We start from the raw sequence: 18,924 nt of genomic DNA, 5'->3' as shown, positions 1-18,924 counted from the left end.
GACTGAAGCAACATCCAGAAGAGCCCTCTCCAAAGGTGTTTCATGGACATTTTGTCAAAATGCTTGTGGCTGAGGGAGAAAAAAATATAGGGAATGTCCTCTTTTTATTGAATTGTCCTTTGTCAAACTGAAAGCCTCTAAAGGAGGTGAGGGTAGTGAGGAGGGACAATTATTCAGGCCAAGCACGGCCAGAGGGGGCACCCTTGATCACTCCTGGCCATTTTTCTGAGAATGTCCACTTTTTTTGTCTTTTAATAATCAGAGACATCAGAATTCCTAGAAGTCTCCTTCTCATTACCCACTTCTGTTGTAAAACACCTCTGCGGGTTGCTCATTCTCCTTTGATACCTAAGGGATTTAGGAATAATTTCTTCTCAAAGTGTGGGATGGCAGGTTGTGGGAAGTGGCACAGATCCTAGTGTCTCTGACACCAGAGAGGTTTAGAACAGCATGGCAATGGTGGTTTTCATGTCAGGTCTTTGCTGGGCTACAGTGATGGACAGGCTGAGCTGAAGGTTAAGTTTCCAGAAACCAAACAGAGTCATGGCAGCAGGTCCAAGTTTAGAAATAAAAATTGATCCAGTTTCAAGTTCTTTATGACATTGTAGGACAATATAACACATTTTGTAACAGGACCCAATATATGTTTTCTACTCCATGAAATCAGGACAGAAGATGCCAGTTGCTAATATCGGGTGTTACAGGAGGACAGAATTATAGCCATGAAATAAAGCTACCTAAAAAACACATAAAAATAAAAAGGCAATCATGCATGCCAAAAACAACCCATCAGCCAACAAACTAAATACTTTTTTAGATAAAAATTTAAGAAATCATTTCGGTTAGTTAAAATAAAAAATATTACTAATGAGGAGTGTCTTGTTTTTTCACAATGGGCGTTGCAATAAATCAGAGTTTCTTAAACTCAGCACTATTGACATTTGGGTCAGTTAATTCTTTGTTGTGGTGGGCTACCCTGTGCATTGCAGGACATTTAGCGCATCCATAGCCTCTAGCAGCACCCCCAAGTTGTGACACTCAAAAATGTCACCAGACATTTTCAAATGTCCCCTGAGGGGAGCAAAATCACCTGCTGGTTGAGAACCACTGCAATAAATGGGTGCCTGCAAAGATAATCAGTTCTTTCTCAAAATTTGTGATGCAGAATTTTAAGACTGTATACCCAGGGGTGTTCATTTATTAAAGGACAGAATTAGTAAGGTAAGTGTATGGGAAGAATAAATGGATTAATCAAGGTGTCTGTTTCCCATGGAAATGCCTCACTGAGCAATTGCAGATAGGCTAGTGCCTTTAAAAAAATTTTTTTAAAACAGTTTACAGCCATTATCCAACGGACAGTAAGGCAGTGAACCAGTTGCTTTGTGGGTATAAAGCAAGAATTCTATGGGCTCCTCCAATCCAGGAGTGGATGTCTCTGAGTTATTGAGGGCTGATTCCCACTTCTCTAATGAAGTAATCGATGCATGTCAGCTTCCTCTCTTCCCTCCCACCCTACCCCCACCCCCCACTGTGCCCTCACTCCGCATGCCTCTCCCTTCTCTTCTATAACTAAACTCATCTCATAGCCTTCTCCTGTGGAAACGCAACTCTGTTGAAATCTTGTGGGCTGGGGTCCCAGCTGCAGGTGACTAGAAGGGGCATCCTTAGAAGCTGTCGTGGCCTGGAGGGGAGAAGAGGTAGAGGGCAGGCTGAGATCTGACAGCAACCCGCTACTCTGCCCTCGGCCTGCTGGCCTCCTCCAGGACACATCTAGTTTCCTCTTTCATTAATTAGGCAGCTACGAAGCTGGCATCCAGCTTGTAGAGCCAAGCAGGGGTCCTGTCAGACACAACCAGATAAACAGAGGTTAAAAAGGAATCTGAGAAACCCCTGCTTCCTTACCCATAGGGGAAATCCACCCAGTATTCATTTCCTTTCCCCTCATTGAGAGTTAATGTAATTTCCTAAATAAAAGCTTAAGAAATACCACAAACAAAAAGTTCCCCTTAAAGTAACCCCGACAAAACAACTCGATCCCTCTTCCTCAGTCCTCTCGTGGTAGGTCCTGTGGTGGGTACAGAAGCCTCCCCCATGGGGGTCTGGCCTGGCCAGCTCATGGTTGGCTCATTTCAGCTGCAAATCAGCCTCCACTCACCTTTAAAGAATGGTTCTTTTTGTACCAGAAAGGGGAAGTTGTAGCAGCCAGAGGAGAGGGAGGAAAACAAAACAACCATACCAACAAAACAGGGCTTAAGATTGTCGCTCAGTGTGCATCAGGTACTTGTTATTAATCTACTGGATAAGCACTTATAAATAAAGAACAGTTCTTCCTCATCGCAGGCCATGTTCCTTTGTTAGGAGTCGTCGTACAGAGGATTGTTGTAGTTCCCCCAGGACCCGTAGTCATGGTCATCCAAAAGCCTTCCGTAGGAGGAATGCCTGTTGGGAATGAGAACAGGGTTGTGGTTATTTGGAGAAGTTGCCCATCTGAGGTCAGCCTGCAGGCTGAACCTGGGGAGGCTCACAGGGCCCACAAGAGGGAAGACAACCCTTGGCAACAGACCCACCCACCGTGGAGGCCCCAGTCTACAAACACTCTGTACGTTACGACTGATCAGCTGGGAGCCCGACTGGCACCTTCCATTGAGATCAGCTTGGTCCTTGTCTCTCTCCTTGACCTCCAGTGCTGGAGAAGGAGGAGGCCCCATTTCCATGGCTATTTAATAAGAAGTAAAGGGATTGCATTGAATCTATAGATGGCTTTAGGAAGTATGGACATCTTAACTATGTTAATTCTTCCAATCCAAGAGCACGGAATATCTTTCCATTTCTTTGTGTCTTCTTCAATTTCTTTCAGCAATGTTTTATAGTTTTCGGTGTACAGATCTTTCACCTCTTTGGTTAAGTTTATTCCTAGGTATTTTATTCTTCACAGAAATAGAACAAAGAAGCACAAACGTCACCTTCTCAGTGAGGCCTTCCTTAAGAACTCTATTTAAATTTGCAACTCCCACTCCCCCAGCACTCTCTGCTTAATTTTTCTCATAGTATCATCACCTTCTAACATGCTATATAATATACTTATTTATTTTGTTATTGCCTCTCTCCCCTAACTAGACCATATGTATGGAATATTTGCCTGTTTTGTTTATTCTTAGCTCTATTTCCAGCATCTGGAAGAATATCCTCAATAAATGCTTGTGGAAGGAAAAGTGATTGGAAAAAAATACATCCTGAAAAGCCAATCTGTTCACAAGATGGCAGCTTCCTGGAGAAGATTATGGTCATTTTATGACTAAAACTAATGACAGGATTGGGAGAACACCACAAAAATGAGCATCTGGTGCCTTGGAGGTTCACGCTAGCATGTGAGTTGTTACACCTTGCCACTGGAAGTCAGGTATGCTATATATAGTACAGAGAAACATGCCCATCCTCCTCCTTTCTTTCTCAGCTAGATATGAAAATCAAACAAAATGAAAATACAATCTGAGAGGCACAAAAAGCATTTGCTATACTTATATCTGTTGCTAAAATAATGGCTGTCACTCTTCGGAAGCTTATTTACATCTGCCAGGCACTTGAAAAGAGATGATCTGTTGAAAAGAACCAGACCCTTGATGTGCTGGTTTCAAACGCTTAGCCTTCAAAATTCTGATTTCTGTCCTGAAGGCTGGCTCAGCTGACCCAGTCCATAGGCCTGGAAACTTGAGGATGTTCCACAATATACTTTGTTTTCTCTAAAGGCCCACATTCATTTCTGCGGGTGTGAGAAGGAAAGAGATCACAAATAGCACACCGCTGATCTCTGGATCGACGGGAATAGGGGAGGCCAGTTTTGGTGAACGAGGTCACTGGTGGCCATCCATCGCCAACACTCTCCTCACATTTAAAACCTCCAATTCCAATCAAATCCTTTAACAGGATGATTGAGAAATGGAAGCTATAGAATAAACAAGTAAAAACCTGGGGATTAGGAGACTGGAGCTGGGCCTAAATGCCAGTGTGACTTACTGTGGCAAGCCGGGCCAACATCTACCTAATAACCACGTTGCTTTGCTGACAGGGCACGTCTGCCTCGCTTTTGTACAGTAACGTAACTTCTCCCAGCACTTCTATATCTAGCACGTAATTTTATTTCCATAAAGTGTCAGTTGGGCCAATAGACGTATGTCCTTGAATATGTTTTTAATCCCCGCTTCTTCATCTATAAAACAGAGAAACCTAAAAAAAAATTGTGTTAGGGTTGTTGGCAGGATTAAATGAGATAATGCATATGAAATGCCTGGCACATAGTAGATGCACAATAAATGTTGGCCAGTATTGCTTTTTAATTTTTATTATAATGAAACTTACACAAGCACATGGCAAATCTGCAAACAGTATAAAAGGGAATTGAGTGAAAAGTGAGTCTCCCTCCTACCAGGAACACCTGAGCCTACGCCCCAGGCATGGTTAAAAAACCAGCTCCTTATATTATTGTGATTTGAGTTTTTAAAAATTACTATCATGCTTGAGCGGGGTTAGAGGATTAAAAATCTTCTGGTCATCAGGTTTTACTGCTTATGGTAATTTGAGGCGAGACTATTTGATCAGAGCTGTCTGAATCTGCTGTATTAGCAGAGCCGTCTATGACACAAACACTAGTAAAATAAAGGAAAAAGACAGACCTTTCACTTTTCTTGGCCTACTCGTTTGAACAAACAGTGAGTTGAGCAAAATGCTGATAAATGGGGAAAGCAAAGCAAGAGATATAGATAAACCACATTTGGGAATGTACTGAACCTGTAGGGCTTGTTTTAATATATTAACGAGCCTAAACAAGAAGATATCGGGTGTGCTGGGATTCAAGTCAGGTTTGGATAAATTCTATAATACCATAGAAGGAGTAAGACAAACACATTTTTGTGTGTGTGTGATAAGGGGGAATAATTAGCGATCATTTTAAACTATTTCTCTAGGTCAGAACTTCTTAAATCAGGGCATGTTTCAGTTGGAAGCGGGGGAGGTTTTCAGATTGCCATTTGTGGAGTCTAAGAGGTGAAAAGATTAGGAAAGTGGGGCTCAAGGAATCTAGGTGACTTTGTCCATGTGACTTAATGGTAGAGCTGGTACCAATACCTAGGTCTCCTGGCTCTATGATGGGACACTTCTTCATCTAATTGCACTCTGCACAGCAATCTGTACGCATGACTTCATCATTGGGTCAAAGCAGTTGTGTTTACTCAGTTTTGTTGTAAAGACTGGCACCCATCCAACACAGCTCTGTTTTCTACTTGCTGGACCCTGGCTCCCCTCTGATGGCAACCCTCTTGGGGGCAGACCATGTCTTACTTTTCTTCTAATTTTCTGAACACCTCATATGTTGCTCTTGATGCAGTGGTTCTTTTATAAATATTTGATGATAACTGCTCACATCTATTAGCATATAAACAGTATATATGGAGTTTGCTGGGTCAATACCAGCAGTGATTAGTATGGCCTGTGGTAATTCATTGAGCCATATAATTGCGGCAAAGTGAAAATATCTTATTAAAGAACTCAAAGGGTCAAAGCCGCCATTTTGACCTTAAAGATATGAAGAGGAAAGAGAATTACAGCTGAATTTCTCCCATGCGATGATGTGGCTTTAAAGCCCTCAGCACAGTGCTCAAAGTCCCTGTTAGTCAATGGCACTGTGCTTGTTGTCAAAGTTGTTCTACTGTATTGTACTGTTTAGTTCGCTGAAAGCAGAACCTGCCGGGACAAAATAGGGAATGACTTATGTTAAGCCCCTGCCTCTATGCTTCCTTCACAAGGGGCTTTGCTCTAATAGGAAGCAGCCCTCTCCACTCCTCCTGCCCGCCACTCCAATTGGTGATGCCTTGTTGGTGACAACTGGCAGATGTGGTGGTGATATTTGTGGTTTGAGGCCTTCTCCACAACCATGGAATGGTACCTATTTTAAGATAACTGTAACATTAATACTTAATGGAACTCAATTGTCTTTGAAAATGAATGATGCCTTGTGTTGAAACAAACATATTTTAGAAAACACCTTCTCCTTTATAAGGATCAAGCCCAGTTCGCCATCAAGTCTCCAACCTAGTTTATTGCTATTCCTCACAAAGTCCTCTCCTCTATAGTCATGCGGGTCTTGCCATTCAATCATTAGTGCTTATTATGTGCTAAGAAGGAGGGATATAAAGATGAATAAGATATGACTTAGTGCTGGGAAAACACAGCTGAACTTGCAGCTCATTAGTCATTAGTAATTAAGCCTTAGACTCTTATCATCCATTAGCAAAGCTACTTGGTGCAGCTGTCACTGTCTCCTTTATTTCCGCTGGTGGCTTGCTTTCTCTGATTGTGATTTCCCTGCCTGACTCCTTTTCATTTAACTATTCATTGAAAACTTACCATCTATCAGGCTCTATTCTGGGGCCTGGGGGATACTTCTGTGAACGAAAAGACCAAATCCCTGTCCTAAGGGATCTCACATTCTAGTGGGGGTAGACACAATAAATACGACATGAAAAATAATATGGCAGATGGTAATCAGTGTCATGGAGGAAAATGAAGAGGGAAGGGGAAGTGAGGAATTCCCCATGGGAGGTGAGGATTGTAATTTTGAATAGGTGATCAGGGAAAGTCTCACTAAGACGACATTTGAGCAGACACAGAAAGGGGGTGCAGATGAACCATATGGATGCCTGGGCTATACCACAGAGACAGAGAGAACAGCAAGTGCAAAGGCTCTGGGGCAGGAGCAAACAGCACATCTGTGTGGTAGCTACTGGACTATAATTTTTTAAAAATAAACTTTATATTGGAATGATTTTAGATTTATAGAAGAACTGCAAAGATAAATTCCCATATGGCCTTCCCCCAGCTTCCCTTGATGTGAACATCTTACAAAACCATGGCACATTTGTCAAAACTAAGAAATTGACATTGTAAGCTATGATTTTGAAGCTAAGAAAACTGTGACCTTAGGGATGATTTCATTTGCCCACAGTTACCATAGCAAGTTAGTGGCAGAATGAGTATCATAATTCAGGAATCCTGTCAGTTCTGTCTTCTTTCTACCAAAATCCCAATGAGAAACATTTCCAAACATTCATTTTCAAAGTGTTCTTTCCATAGTCTGGGTTTCTTTTAAAAAGATGTCACTTTCAAACTTATCTTTAAATAATCACCTTTATTTTGAAGTGGCAGATAAAATTTATTTTATTTTTTAAAATTATCTGCCAGATATCATATTGGCAGACACTCAACACAGAGGCGGCCTGCACACTGGAACACTTGTCTATCTGTAAGCAAGTTCAGAGTCACATGGTAACTAGAGCAAGTCTATGGTTTAACAGATTCCAATGGCTTCCCCTTCTCTATACCTAGTTTCTCTGGATTTGGAATAAACAAATACTGCTGCCACACCCCAAACGTCCCTACCCAGAATCCTTCACTCAGCCAGCAAATGTTTATAAAGCAACTATTATGTCAGGTACTGCTGGGGGCTTTATATCATTCTAGTGGAGAAGAATGGCAGAGAACGCAGTGATTCCAGGACAGAGAAGTGAGTGGTACAAAGGAACCCACCATGGAGAGGGTGGGAGGAGGCTTCCCAGAGGGGGTGTCTTTTGAGCTAGCCTTGGAATTAGCCAGATTAAAAAGAGGTGAACCAAACACCTCCAACAGAGGGATCAGCATGTTCAAAGTAACAGAGGCATGAACAGCTGGGCAACTCTAGAGCAAAGTGTGTGTTTGGAGTGTTAGGGAATGAGGGTAGAGCAGGGTTACTCAAAGTATGGTCCTCAGACCAGCAGCATTGGCATCACCTGTGAGCTGGTAAGAAATGCCAATGCATGGGCCCCACTCCAACCTACTAAATGAGAACCTATGGGGATGAATGAGATCCAGGAAACTGTTTTTAATAAGCTTTCCCATTGATTCGTATGCACATTAAAGCTGGAGAACCACTGAGGTAGAGAATCAAGTCAACTAGACCTACAGAAAGCCAAAAGCTGATTTGAAAAAGGCAACTTGTAGGTAACAAATTCTGGAAGCTAGCCTTTATGGCTGGCTGAGCCTACTCTTTAAGCCTGACCACCACCAGAAGGAATCCAGTTGTATAAAATGTAATCATAATAGAAGACTTAAAGCAAAACAGGTGACTTCTAACAAAATGCCTTAAGATCCAGGCCCTGTCGTGTCTATAAATCAAGATCACATTTATTTTTGTGCAGGGAACAGCCCCTGCTGTCTGTCTGAGTTACCAGCACACCTAATTATAGCAGCATCCACACTGCTGGCGATAGCAGATACGGACTCTCGAGTAGGGGATTATCTCGTGGCTGAACAGTTTTGAGCCAATTTAAACAAAACCAAACCGACTTACTTCATTCTTCAATCATCACTAATTAAAGACAGCCTTCTGCAAGAGGCAGGCAGGGCCTTTGCTTTCCTTTTTTTTTTTTTGTGAGGAAGATCAGCCCTGAGCTAACATCCATGCTAATCCTCCTTTTTTTGCTGAGGAAGACCGGCTCTGAGCTAACATCTATTGCCAATCCTCCTCCTTTTCTTCCCCCAAAGCCCCGGTAGATAGTTGTATGTGATAGCTGCACATCCTGCTAGTTGCTGTATGTGGGATGCGGCCTCAGCATGGCGGGAGAAGCAGTGCGTCGGTGCACGCCGGACCTGAACCCTGTGCTGCCAGTGGCAGAGCGCACGCACTTAACCTCTAAGCCACCGGGCCGGCCCTGCTTTCCTTTAAAGTTGCAAACAAGCCCTGTAATAACATCTCTGTATAACATGGATGCAAGTCCACAGGCCTTTAGAAATAGCACAGTTGAAATTGTCAAAATGGAACATGGAAGCCCGCACATCAATACATAATAGAAAACTGAGCTGCTGCACCATCTTCCTCCTCCTCCTCTCTCTTCTCCTTTGAATTCCTGATGCCTACTGAATGGGACTCTTGGCAGCTACCATTTTGCTGAGCTCCTAAGTAGTAAGCCGTGTTTTAACAACAACAATTACAATAGCAACAGTAGGTAGCCCTTCCATCACCCTCACCTAGTACCCAGCACTGAATGTTTATTTGTTCATGATTTAATCCTCATAACCATCCAGACTTAGGTCTTAGTATTACAGTCGCATTTTACGAATGAAGAAACTGAGCACAGAGTGATTACTAAACTTGCCCTCAAGTACATGTTTTTAACCTCCATGCTCTGTGGTCCCTCCAGGTACTCTATGTTGATTTCTTCCTTTCATCTTCAAAACAAGCTTGAAAGATAGGTGTTGTCAGCACTATTTTTGCAGCTGAATAAATTAAAGATCAGGGAGATTATAAGTGGCCCAAGGCCGCTTAAATAGTACGCAGAAGGGTCAGTGTTGAGCCTGACTGCAAAGCCCACGTTCCTCCCCCCACGCCATACTGCTGCTGGTTAAAATGGAAGGCCAATAATTGAGAGGAGCCCTGGAAGGTTCAGGGCAGTTCATTTTTATAAGCCTCATCCAAAAGGGGCTTAGTTTACTGAAAGATGTGGCTCTCCGGGCAGTGGACACTGTGACAAACTAGGGGTCATGGGTCCCTGAAGAATAGGAGTGTGAAAACAGATGGCTAATGAGTTTACCAGTGCCTTCAGAGGGAATTAGAATTTGAGAAAAAGGTGAAACTACTGAGCCATGGTTAGCAGAGCTTGCAAGGCATGCCCTTTTTCTGGTTGTGAGGCTGCCCTTTCAAGCGGACTCTTCTTTTGCATTTGCAGGGACATTGGCTGGCCCAGGCGATAGCCATGGTTGCAGGCCAGAAGCTAATGGCTCCCTCATGGGCTGCAATTTCAGTCACTTGCTGCTGCAGCCAAGTGAGCTAAAAGGCCACAGACAACGGACCTCTTGTCACGTTATTGTTCTCAGAAATCTGGGATGATAGGAGCATAATAAATTTCCAACCAAGGCAAAACCCAACTTTAGGTACACACACACACACACACACACACACACGCACACACACCCACATCTGTCAATTGAACCAAATGTATTTTTAATTAATGATTAGTGGGGCTTTCCAAGAATCTGGCAAAATAACACTTGAAAGGGTTTTAGCACAGCCCTAAGATTCATGAGAGCGATTAACCTCCTTATGTTATCATTTTGCCGAAATAATTAATAGAGTAGCAGATAGGGGTTTTCCTTAGGGGGTTTCTAAGCAGGAGTCTGATCGCTTTATCCACACTTAAGTTTGTAATGCCAAAGATAAATAGCAACCTTATACTTATACCACTGGGGCCTTTTTACATTTAAAAGGGAGGACCTACATGGGGGAGAGAAACAGTGACTAACTCAACTTAATCATTCACCGAATTGATCTGGTGTTGAGAATGCCTGGAGAAAATATACTTTAAATTTTTAAAATAAAATGTTACACAATTTTAATCAGCACTCATTAGAACCAATTTTAATGGCCTACTAGCAAAATCTTCCAAACACAGTAAGTTCTGTGATGGCAGGACTGTGTGTCATCATGATGTGACCCCACTGCTGAGAAGAGTGCCTGGTCCATGGCTAATGCTCGGTAACTACCTATCAAGCAACTATCGTGCTGGGGTCCCTTCCAGTTGACGACTTTGATGATGGCAATGATGATGGTAGTGCTATGTACTTGGGAAGCAGTGTCCATTAATCCTCCCAAAAATGCTACCAAGTACTTAAAATTACTGCCCTTATTTTATAAGGGAGGGAAGTGAAGGTTAGTGAAGCTCTGTAACGTGCTCAGGTCACACTAGAACCTGCTAGAAAGTGGTAGAGCTAGGATTTCAACTGAAGTCTCCCTGTTTCTAGAGTCTGAATTCTATTTTTTTTTGTGAGGAAGATCAGCCCTGAGCTAACATCCACGCCAATTGTCCTCTTTTTTCTGAGGAAGACTGGCCCTGGGTTAACATCTGTGCCTATTTTCCTCCATTTTATATGGGATGCCACCACAGCATGGCTTGACAAGCAGTGCGTCAGTACACGCCTGGGATCCGAACCCACGCCGCCAGCAGCGGAGCGCGCGAAGTTAACCACTACGCCATGGGGATGGCCCCTAGAGTATGAATTCTTAATCACTGTCCTAGACTGCCTGTCTATAGTCAGCGGAAAGTTTGAGGTGGTAAAGCTCAATTCTTGCCTGGAGTCAAGAGGAAGAGTCCTTAGGTTATTTCAACATCATTTTTGGCAAGTATGTGACAAGAGGGAAGTGTTTCTATTTCGCTCCACACTCCAGTGGAGGTTGCATTTTTGGTGACCTTAGCCCTTCAGAAACTCACCACTGGTGGTTCCAAAATAACTCTAAAGTTTATCCATAAGTTTCTTTTTTTTTAGCCTCCTCCTCCCCCAGACACAAAGAGAAACTCTGATACCAACCGGGAATGAGGTTCCCAACTAGTTTGTAAAAGCCAATTTAACTCATAATTAAAATACAGTGTGTCTACAGTGATAAACTAGCAATTAAGCCAGATGGAAAAGGGCATCATTCAGTAAGATACAATTTCATAAAATTAAAAATTAAGTTTGCTGCTCAAGGAAATATAGACTTAATGAAGAGAAAGTTTTTTTGTTTTTTTTTTAATTTGAAGAAGACCTCTGGATTCTTTTATAAAGGCTTTTAGACACAGGTAATGCTGGCCCTTTAATTTCAATTTCTCTTCGAAAACTTGGCTTTCCTGTTCTTTGTACGTTACCTAAAGGTGATATTACAAGGCACTCTCATGCTTGACACCATCATCAGATTCATTTGGTGCACATTTAAAACAAAAGATGGAGGGAGAGAAAAGGGAAGGCGGAGGGGAGAGTTCCCTAGTGGGTGTTGGTCTGGACTGGGGTGACTAGAGGAAACGAGAAAGGGCAGTAAAGAGGATGTGTGCACAGAGAAGAGAAGTTAAATACATGAACTCCCGTGGGGAACCAGGGCAGGAGGGAAGCACAGGGCGGGCACAGCCTCTTGAGGAAGAAGCATGGCTTCGGGGAAGAGAAGTCAGTCAGGAGTGTGTGTGTGTGCACGACAGTGCCTGGGGATGGAGTGTGCTTACGTGTACTTGTTCATTTATTCAACTTAGTGAGCATCTCCTGTGTGCCAGCACTGTGCTCACAGATAAAGTCGACGTCCTCATGGAGCTTACTTTGTGGTGGGGAAAAGAGACAATAAACAAGCAAACAAATAAATAAAAAACAAACAAAATAATAGGGATAACAGCCAGGATGAAAGTAATTGAGGCACTAAGAGAATAAATAACAGGGGCACCAAACTGGAGGGGACGTCTCCTGGAGGATGTGACGTGAAAGCCACGCATGAGGAAGAGCTACAAGAAAAGCATTTCAGGGACAGGGACCAACAAGAGCCAAGGGCCTGGAGAGAAAAAGAACCTGGTGTGTTCTAAGAATTGAACAGGAAGCCAGTGTGACTGCAGCTAAGCGGTTAAGAGGGAGAGAAAGACGGTGATGAGTGAGAAGAGGTAGGCAGGGGCGGCTCCATGAATGAACTTGAGGGCCAAGCTGAGGGGTTAATTCTAAGTGCAGGGGGAAGCCACTGGGGGCTTCTGAGGGAGGAGTGACAGCGTCAGAGGAGCTTCCATAAGATGGCTCCAGCTGGTGGGAGGAGAACGTGTTGAGGTCAGGGAGTGGCTGTGCTCATCATGGCGGCACCTGTCCTTCTGTCCCTTGTTACAGGCAGTGCCCAGACTGGCAAATCAGACTGCTACTTGCCATTTGGCATTTTACAGCTGGAAGGACACTCAGGGTGAGTAATGTCCTGGGATTTCACAGAGCAGTAGACAAGAAAAGCGAGGGATTCACAGACTACTGCAACTTTCTATTCGGCTAAGGAAAATAAAAACTCAGCTACCATCTGTGATCATCTTCATTTCATAAAATAAAACATATTTTAAAACCAAAGATATAAGGACATAATCTCAGGGGAAAAAACCAGTTTTACAGAAAATGCTACGCTTGCCTTATATTTTCGAGATTTTGCTTTATAGACTGGGTACACATCCACACATCAGTGTTCAGAACATATCAGTGTTCAGGAAGCACTAAGCCACCCCTCTCTCCCATTTCACAGATGAGACACCTTGAGGTTCAGGAGGCGAGTGGCTTTCTCAGGGTGATGAGGTGAGTGAGCCAAGGGCAGAGGGCCAAGGCCTCAATCTCCTGACTCCGGCTTCCTTCTCGTTTCATTACATCATCATGCTCTATATTCCAGGTTGTTTCTTCTGCTTTGCCAGTTTTCAGATACTGTACCATCTATCCCTGCCCAGTGTGGAGTACGCTGGCCATTTTCACTTCCCTGCCAATATTTCTGAGACCTCAGATAATTATCAAGAAACAAGCACTCAGCAAAACAGCTCTCAGCCTGGAGCCCGACAACATGGAATCCTGTTCTTCACAAAGAAGAGGAAGGTGCGCTCACCTGATCTTCAGATACGCCGCGACTCCAAACACCAACAACACAACGGCAATGACTGTCACCGTGATGGCGGCGATGCTGCCTGTGAAGGAGGAAAGGCACGGGAAAGAAGATGAAGGAAGGGCATTCATTTGAGACCATTCTGCGCAGAAGTCAGAGCTGGAACGCAACCCAGGATCTTAATTCTGTTACCAAAATGCTTCTCATGCTAGGTGAGGTTCAGTAAATGACCAACGTTTATTAAGACCTTTTGACTGGCCTGGAGTTCAGAGAACAGTCCACCATAATATTTGATTATCTTTTTAAGAATGACACCATTCTGTTGCTGCTGTTGCTACTGTTTGCAGGGGTCATGGATTTAAAATTTCCTGATGTCCTCTTTTCTTCTTTTATAGGCTCTCACTTGTCTTTCTGCCACTTGCAAAATACCGGAAGACTTAGAACGTTTTACCTAAGGCTCATGACAAAGTAATGTGGTTGGTTTTTTAATAATCCAGAACCGCACGGGTGTATCAGTAACGTCCACCTCAAAAGGGTCATCTTGGTAGGAGATGCACTAATTTTAATGACGCCGTCAAATCAAAACATTTTTTAAAACTCCTCTTGGGGAAATGTGTCCAGTTTTTATCCTTGAAAGGTGAATTCGATTTTGCAGAGAATAATGTCAAGTTTGGTATAAAAATAAGGTCACGTCTGGTAGATAAGCCTATGTTTTGTTTGTAGAAATAACCAGGTGCAATTATAAAGTAACAAGAATGTTTTACTGTGTAATTTGAAGCCTGCTTCCAAAGGCAACTATTAATGGGCAGTTAAAAAAAAAAACAACTCTTTGAGGACGTAGCCTGGTAAGAATAACCATACTGCTTCCAAAGATTACTGTTTTGAAGCACAACACTCTTTTTGTGTGAGCTTTGGACTAATAATGTATATACTTCAGTGTTATTTCACCTTAGAAATACCCAGAATCAATTGGGCTCTTGTCCCCTAACAGTTAAAGCTTGGGCAGTACAGCTGGTGTTAGGGACTCCATTTACTCTCTCAGGCCACGGGGAAATTATTTACCACTTCAACAAATGAACGGTACTCTGAAACACATTGGAAAGAGCATCAGAGATCTGGAGTCTGAATATGTGGATTCAGGTGTGGTTCCGCCATAATTAGCTGTGTGACCACGGGCTATTTACTTAAATCTGTCCACTCGTATACCACTCACCTGTAGCCACTCTGCCCTTTCACACGATTTTAGGAGGATTAAATGAGATGCCATGTGCACCAAGCTAAAGTCCTATCCAAAATGTACCATCCTGGATCAGTGCCCATCTCTTGTGTACCAGATCTCAAAGGTGATGGATCTGCCCCACATTTTTTGAGACTAATCATTTGTAGATTATCTTGCCATTTCTCCTTTTATTTTTTTCCCACTCTTATGAATGGCTTTTGTATATTGTTCTTCTCATTAACCCTTCCACCAAAGGAATTAGAGCAGAGCTCAGAAGCAAATCAGTCTACTTATTAACTCTTTAGTAACTCCCCAAAAGTTCTGGGTGAAAGAAAGCTACATCAGACATCCATACCCCCAGTGGTTATAATTTCCAAAAGAGAGGCAAGGAGGTTCATTGCCACCATTGCGATTAAGACCAGAGCTTGATGTGTCTACACAGACTGGCCATATAGCACCATTTCACAGCTTCCACACTTCTGGACACACACATGCCCATCTCCTTGCTCCTAGAATCCTTTAGAGCCAGGTTAGTATAATTATCAGTGCATCCCTCTTCCCCTTTTTACTATTGTAAAGGTAGAATTATGGCACTAAACGCTCAAATGTGCAGACTGGATCAAGTAGAAGTTCAAGGTCAGATCCTCTTGTGGAAAACCTCCACTCCGACTTTGACAGGCTGCGCTTGGCTTCTCGGCCTCCAAACTGTGCTGAAATCAGAACAATTCAAAGTTCACTGAAGCCTCTTAACAGCTCTTTTAAGAGCTTGTGAAATGAGGATTATTACTGCAAGATGAGGTGATGGGGGTATTTCAAGCTTCAAAAAGATACAGTGATTGCAATTAGGAGCAGCTTTAAAAACAGACCTTTTAATTTAACTTTCCCCTTTAAAAAGATGGGAGAAGAGGAGGAATATAGTTGATTTCCCTAGGAGACTCTTCTTTCTTGCCCCAGGGATGGTTTAATATAGGAAATCGTAGGGGTGACATTTTTCAAAGTTTCTTCCCTAACTCGAAGCATTGGATCTCCTCTAACTCTGCAATTTATTTAACTTATTTATATACCACCTCTTTCTAAAGATAAATCAGGCAGTTCCCCAACTCAAGTGCTGTTCTTTTTTTCTAAAACAGCAAGTGATAGAGTGACCTGCTTCCCCTCTGTGTGACTGGTGACTGTCTAGCTCTGGGTGTAACCCCAGTGTTCAGATGGGGCTCTTCTTTCTTGTTCACAGAGAAGAGCCCAGGAGACCAGAGCTGGAATGAGCAGGCGGTTTTCCACCTGATGGGCCCCTCAGTGCAGCTGAGCAAAGGGGCACTTCTGAGGGTTGGTACTGCCCAATATGAGGCCAAAACATGTGAGGTAAATAGATTGTACTTAAATATTTGGACCACCTTACTAATGATTCTGCCACCCACTGGCTCTTCTCAGAGGGTGGCAGCCATGGGAGCCAGAGACTTCTGGAACAAGAAGATCTCTATCAGGCTCCCAGCCTAGGAGGTCTTGTGTCCTGAGCTGGCTTTCAGGCTGCAGCAGCTGCTACCTTCAGAAGCAGCCGGGAACCTCACCCTGGGAAGTTCCACACCTCAGGGCATCACAGTTTGAGCATATGAGGGGGTTGCTGAGCCAGCATCAGCACAACCTCATATGGTAACTGAAAAGGCTTGATTTCCTCCTTGTGAAAACAAATGTCATTTCCCCCTGAGTTCTGTGTAAGCCAAACTGGAATTCCCCTTCTCCTCTGACTCTTTCTTTTTTCAAAGTGGGGCAGGGAGAAGGAAAATGAGAAAGGTGTGGCTGGGGCAGGGGAGGCTCTGCCCTGTGAGGAAGGTGTGGACACTAGGTGGCAGTGCTCTGGGAGTGGGGGATGGGAAGGTGGCTGGCATTTCAGTTCCTCCTCACTGAGATTTGCGCTGTTACAGACTGGGTGTGACTCACGCTGTAAAGCCCTGGAGCCAGAAGAAATTAAGAGAGAATTGGAAGAAACTTATCTGTATATTTTATAAGCCGAGATGCCAGAATATTCCACTGTGCTAGCACATTCCACCGTGTTCTGCCTGACCAGAGGGCTGTTGAAGATCCATGAGCCAAAGCTTCCTCGAATTTTGGGCCTCTCTGAAGGCTGGGATTTCTCGGGGGTGTCATTTCACCACTTTCATAACAACCCCCAACAAAAAACTGGGAACAGGCTGAAGAATAAATAGCATAGTCTACACTTGTAGGGGGTTACTTTGGGCTGGCACTGTGCCAAGAACTTTACAGTGATCATCCTGTTTAATTCTATTTGTGAGATGAGTAGAATCATTCCCATTTTATGGAAGAGAAAGTTAACGTTCAGAGAGATTAAGCACTTGATTCAAGTTTTTCAGTCTGGTAAATGATTAAGCTAACAGTTGAACCCAGGACTGTTTCATTCCAGAGTTTGCATTTTTAATCATTAATACACTGGTTACCTCCCCTGGCCCTTTTCTCAACTTGGCCAGCTCCTGCTCTTTCTTCCTGACAACTAAATATCAACCTCTCTGAGAAGCCTTTCTGACACCCCCAAGCAAATTACAGTGGTGTTGTGTGTTCTCAGCTCTGCGTCTGCTCTTTCAAACATTCTGTGCTGTGTTTATGAGCTTCCCCAGGCAGATTCTAATCATATTCATCTTGCATCTCTTCCCTCTTCTGCCCACACTCTTAGCACCAGGCACAGTCTCTAGCGCATAGTGGGTACTTAACTCATTTAATTAATGTTGAAAGAATGGGTGTAATATTGGCACACACATACACACACATAAAGGTAACCGGCAGTTTGGCAGTTTTTGAGCCCAATTACTGTGCTAAGAAAGTCCCCAGCAGCAGACTCTCCACCTATCCATCTTGGAACCTCCTGCTCCAGGTCTTAGATCTGAGTATTCACTCCTCTGACTCTACAGCCGTGGTCCAACCACCCCAGCTTGCAAGTCCCTATGGATGACCGAGCTGCAGGAGAATTATTTTAGGAATAACTGTCTGAATGGAGTCAGATAATCCCCTTGAAGCCAGAGCAAACTCCCAGAGGCCATGCTCCTGGTCAGACCTGGCCAGACCCTGGAGGTCACCACCCGCCCTGCTTTGACTCTGCTCCGTGTCCTGCACAGCACTGGAATAAACTGTGGCCTCATTTTAAGGGCTCTCTCCCCCACTGCCTGCCTCCCACGCCACAGACATGCCCCCCTCCCCCCATCACACTCCTACTAGCCCTTCACAGACTCAGGACATCTTGCATACTCAGAAGGAGCTCTGCTCTTGTCCAAACTATCTCCCCCTCACTTGACCTAAAGATGCCCTCCTGTCTTCCTGGGCTTAGCAAGATTCCCAAACCTTAAATGTTCCTCTGGGGACTCTTCTCACTGAAGGATTTTCTTTTTTTCCCACTTTAAACATGAAAGAAATGTTTCATCTGACCTCTTCGGCAGGATACTGGCCAGTTGTATGCAAAATGAGAATATTAGGATGTGATGGCGTGAACCCGAACAGCCTCTGAAAGAGAGAGCTTTACTAGGCTCTTTAAGAAAGCTGTTATTGCTCTGAGAGAGCCGGGGCTGGCGGTGGGGTGGGGCGGAGGGGGGCGCAGAGGAGATGATGGTGGGAAGTTCTCAAGGGTGACGAAAAGAAGGTGAGTGTCTTGCTCCTCTCTGTAGATGAATCCTGAACTACATTCTCCTTGGAAATTCAACAGTCAGCTTATTTAGAATTACTGTGTAAGCACTTTGACCAAGTTCCTGGGTATGTGTGTGCATGTCTGGTCTATTCTGAGAAGTCTTTAACAAACCTCTTGACTGTTTTTCAATATTCTTGCTCTTTTCTTTCCTTCCCTTGGTCCAGAGAGCAGGTGAAAAATGGAGAAGAGAAGTAGATGGCCACTTCAGAGTGTGTGGTGGCTCCTTCAGTCAAGGTCACAAGAGGAAAAGAACATTTTGTCTCAAAGGAATTCTTTCCCTTTAAAAGCACGTGTCTGCGCATGTGCTGGAGGAGAGAAGTGGGTGACTGGGGAGGAAAGGGGCTTGAAAGTGAGACCTCTGTGTGTGCCTGAATCTCTCTTTATTACACCAGGAAAAAGGTCTTTCATCTTTACAGCTAGAGTCTCATATCACAACTCCTTCCTCTAAAGAACAATGATAAGAGTAGTAATAAATGACAACAATAAAATAATAAAAACTGACACTTTCTTGTTACTGACTCTGTGCCAGAGACTGTTCTATGAGCTTCACTTATTTTAATTCATGTAATCCTCACAAAAACTCTATAAGGT

General features: G+C 43.6%; 1 protein-coding gene across 1 annotated transcript in view; it reads right to left on the bottom strand.

Annotated features, from left to right (window-relative positions):
* Nucleotides 1–1,529: 1,529 nt before the first annotated feature.
* Nucleotides 1,530–18,924, bottom strand: part of PARM1 (prostate androgen-regulated mucin-like protein 1) — a 97,712-nt gene continuing 80,317 nt past the window's right edge. Inside the window, exons 3-4 of the mRNA XM_014788071.2 lie at nucleotides 13,433–13,511; nucleotides 1,530–2,439 (exon numbers count right to left, since the gene is read on the bottom strand). Coding sequence (XP_014643557.1) covers nucleotides 2,355–2,439; nucleotides 13,433–13,511 — 164 coding nt within the window. The 3' untranslated portion in view covers nucleotides 1,530–2,354. The remainder of the gene's footprint in view (nucleotides 2,440–13,432; nucleotides 13,512–18,924) is intronic.

Source organism: Ceratotherium simum, chromosome 8, assembly GCF_057802395.1.
Source record: "Ceratotherium simum simum isolate JZ-2026a chromosome 8, ASM5780239v1, whole genome shotgun sequence".
In the NCBI taxonomy this organism is placed as follows: Eukaryota; Metazoa; Chordata; class Mammalia; order Perissodactyla; family Rhinocerotidae; genus Ceratotherium; species Ceratotherium simum.
This window is presented reverse-complemented; position numbering and strand designations above follow the sequence as displayed.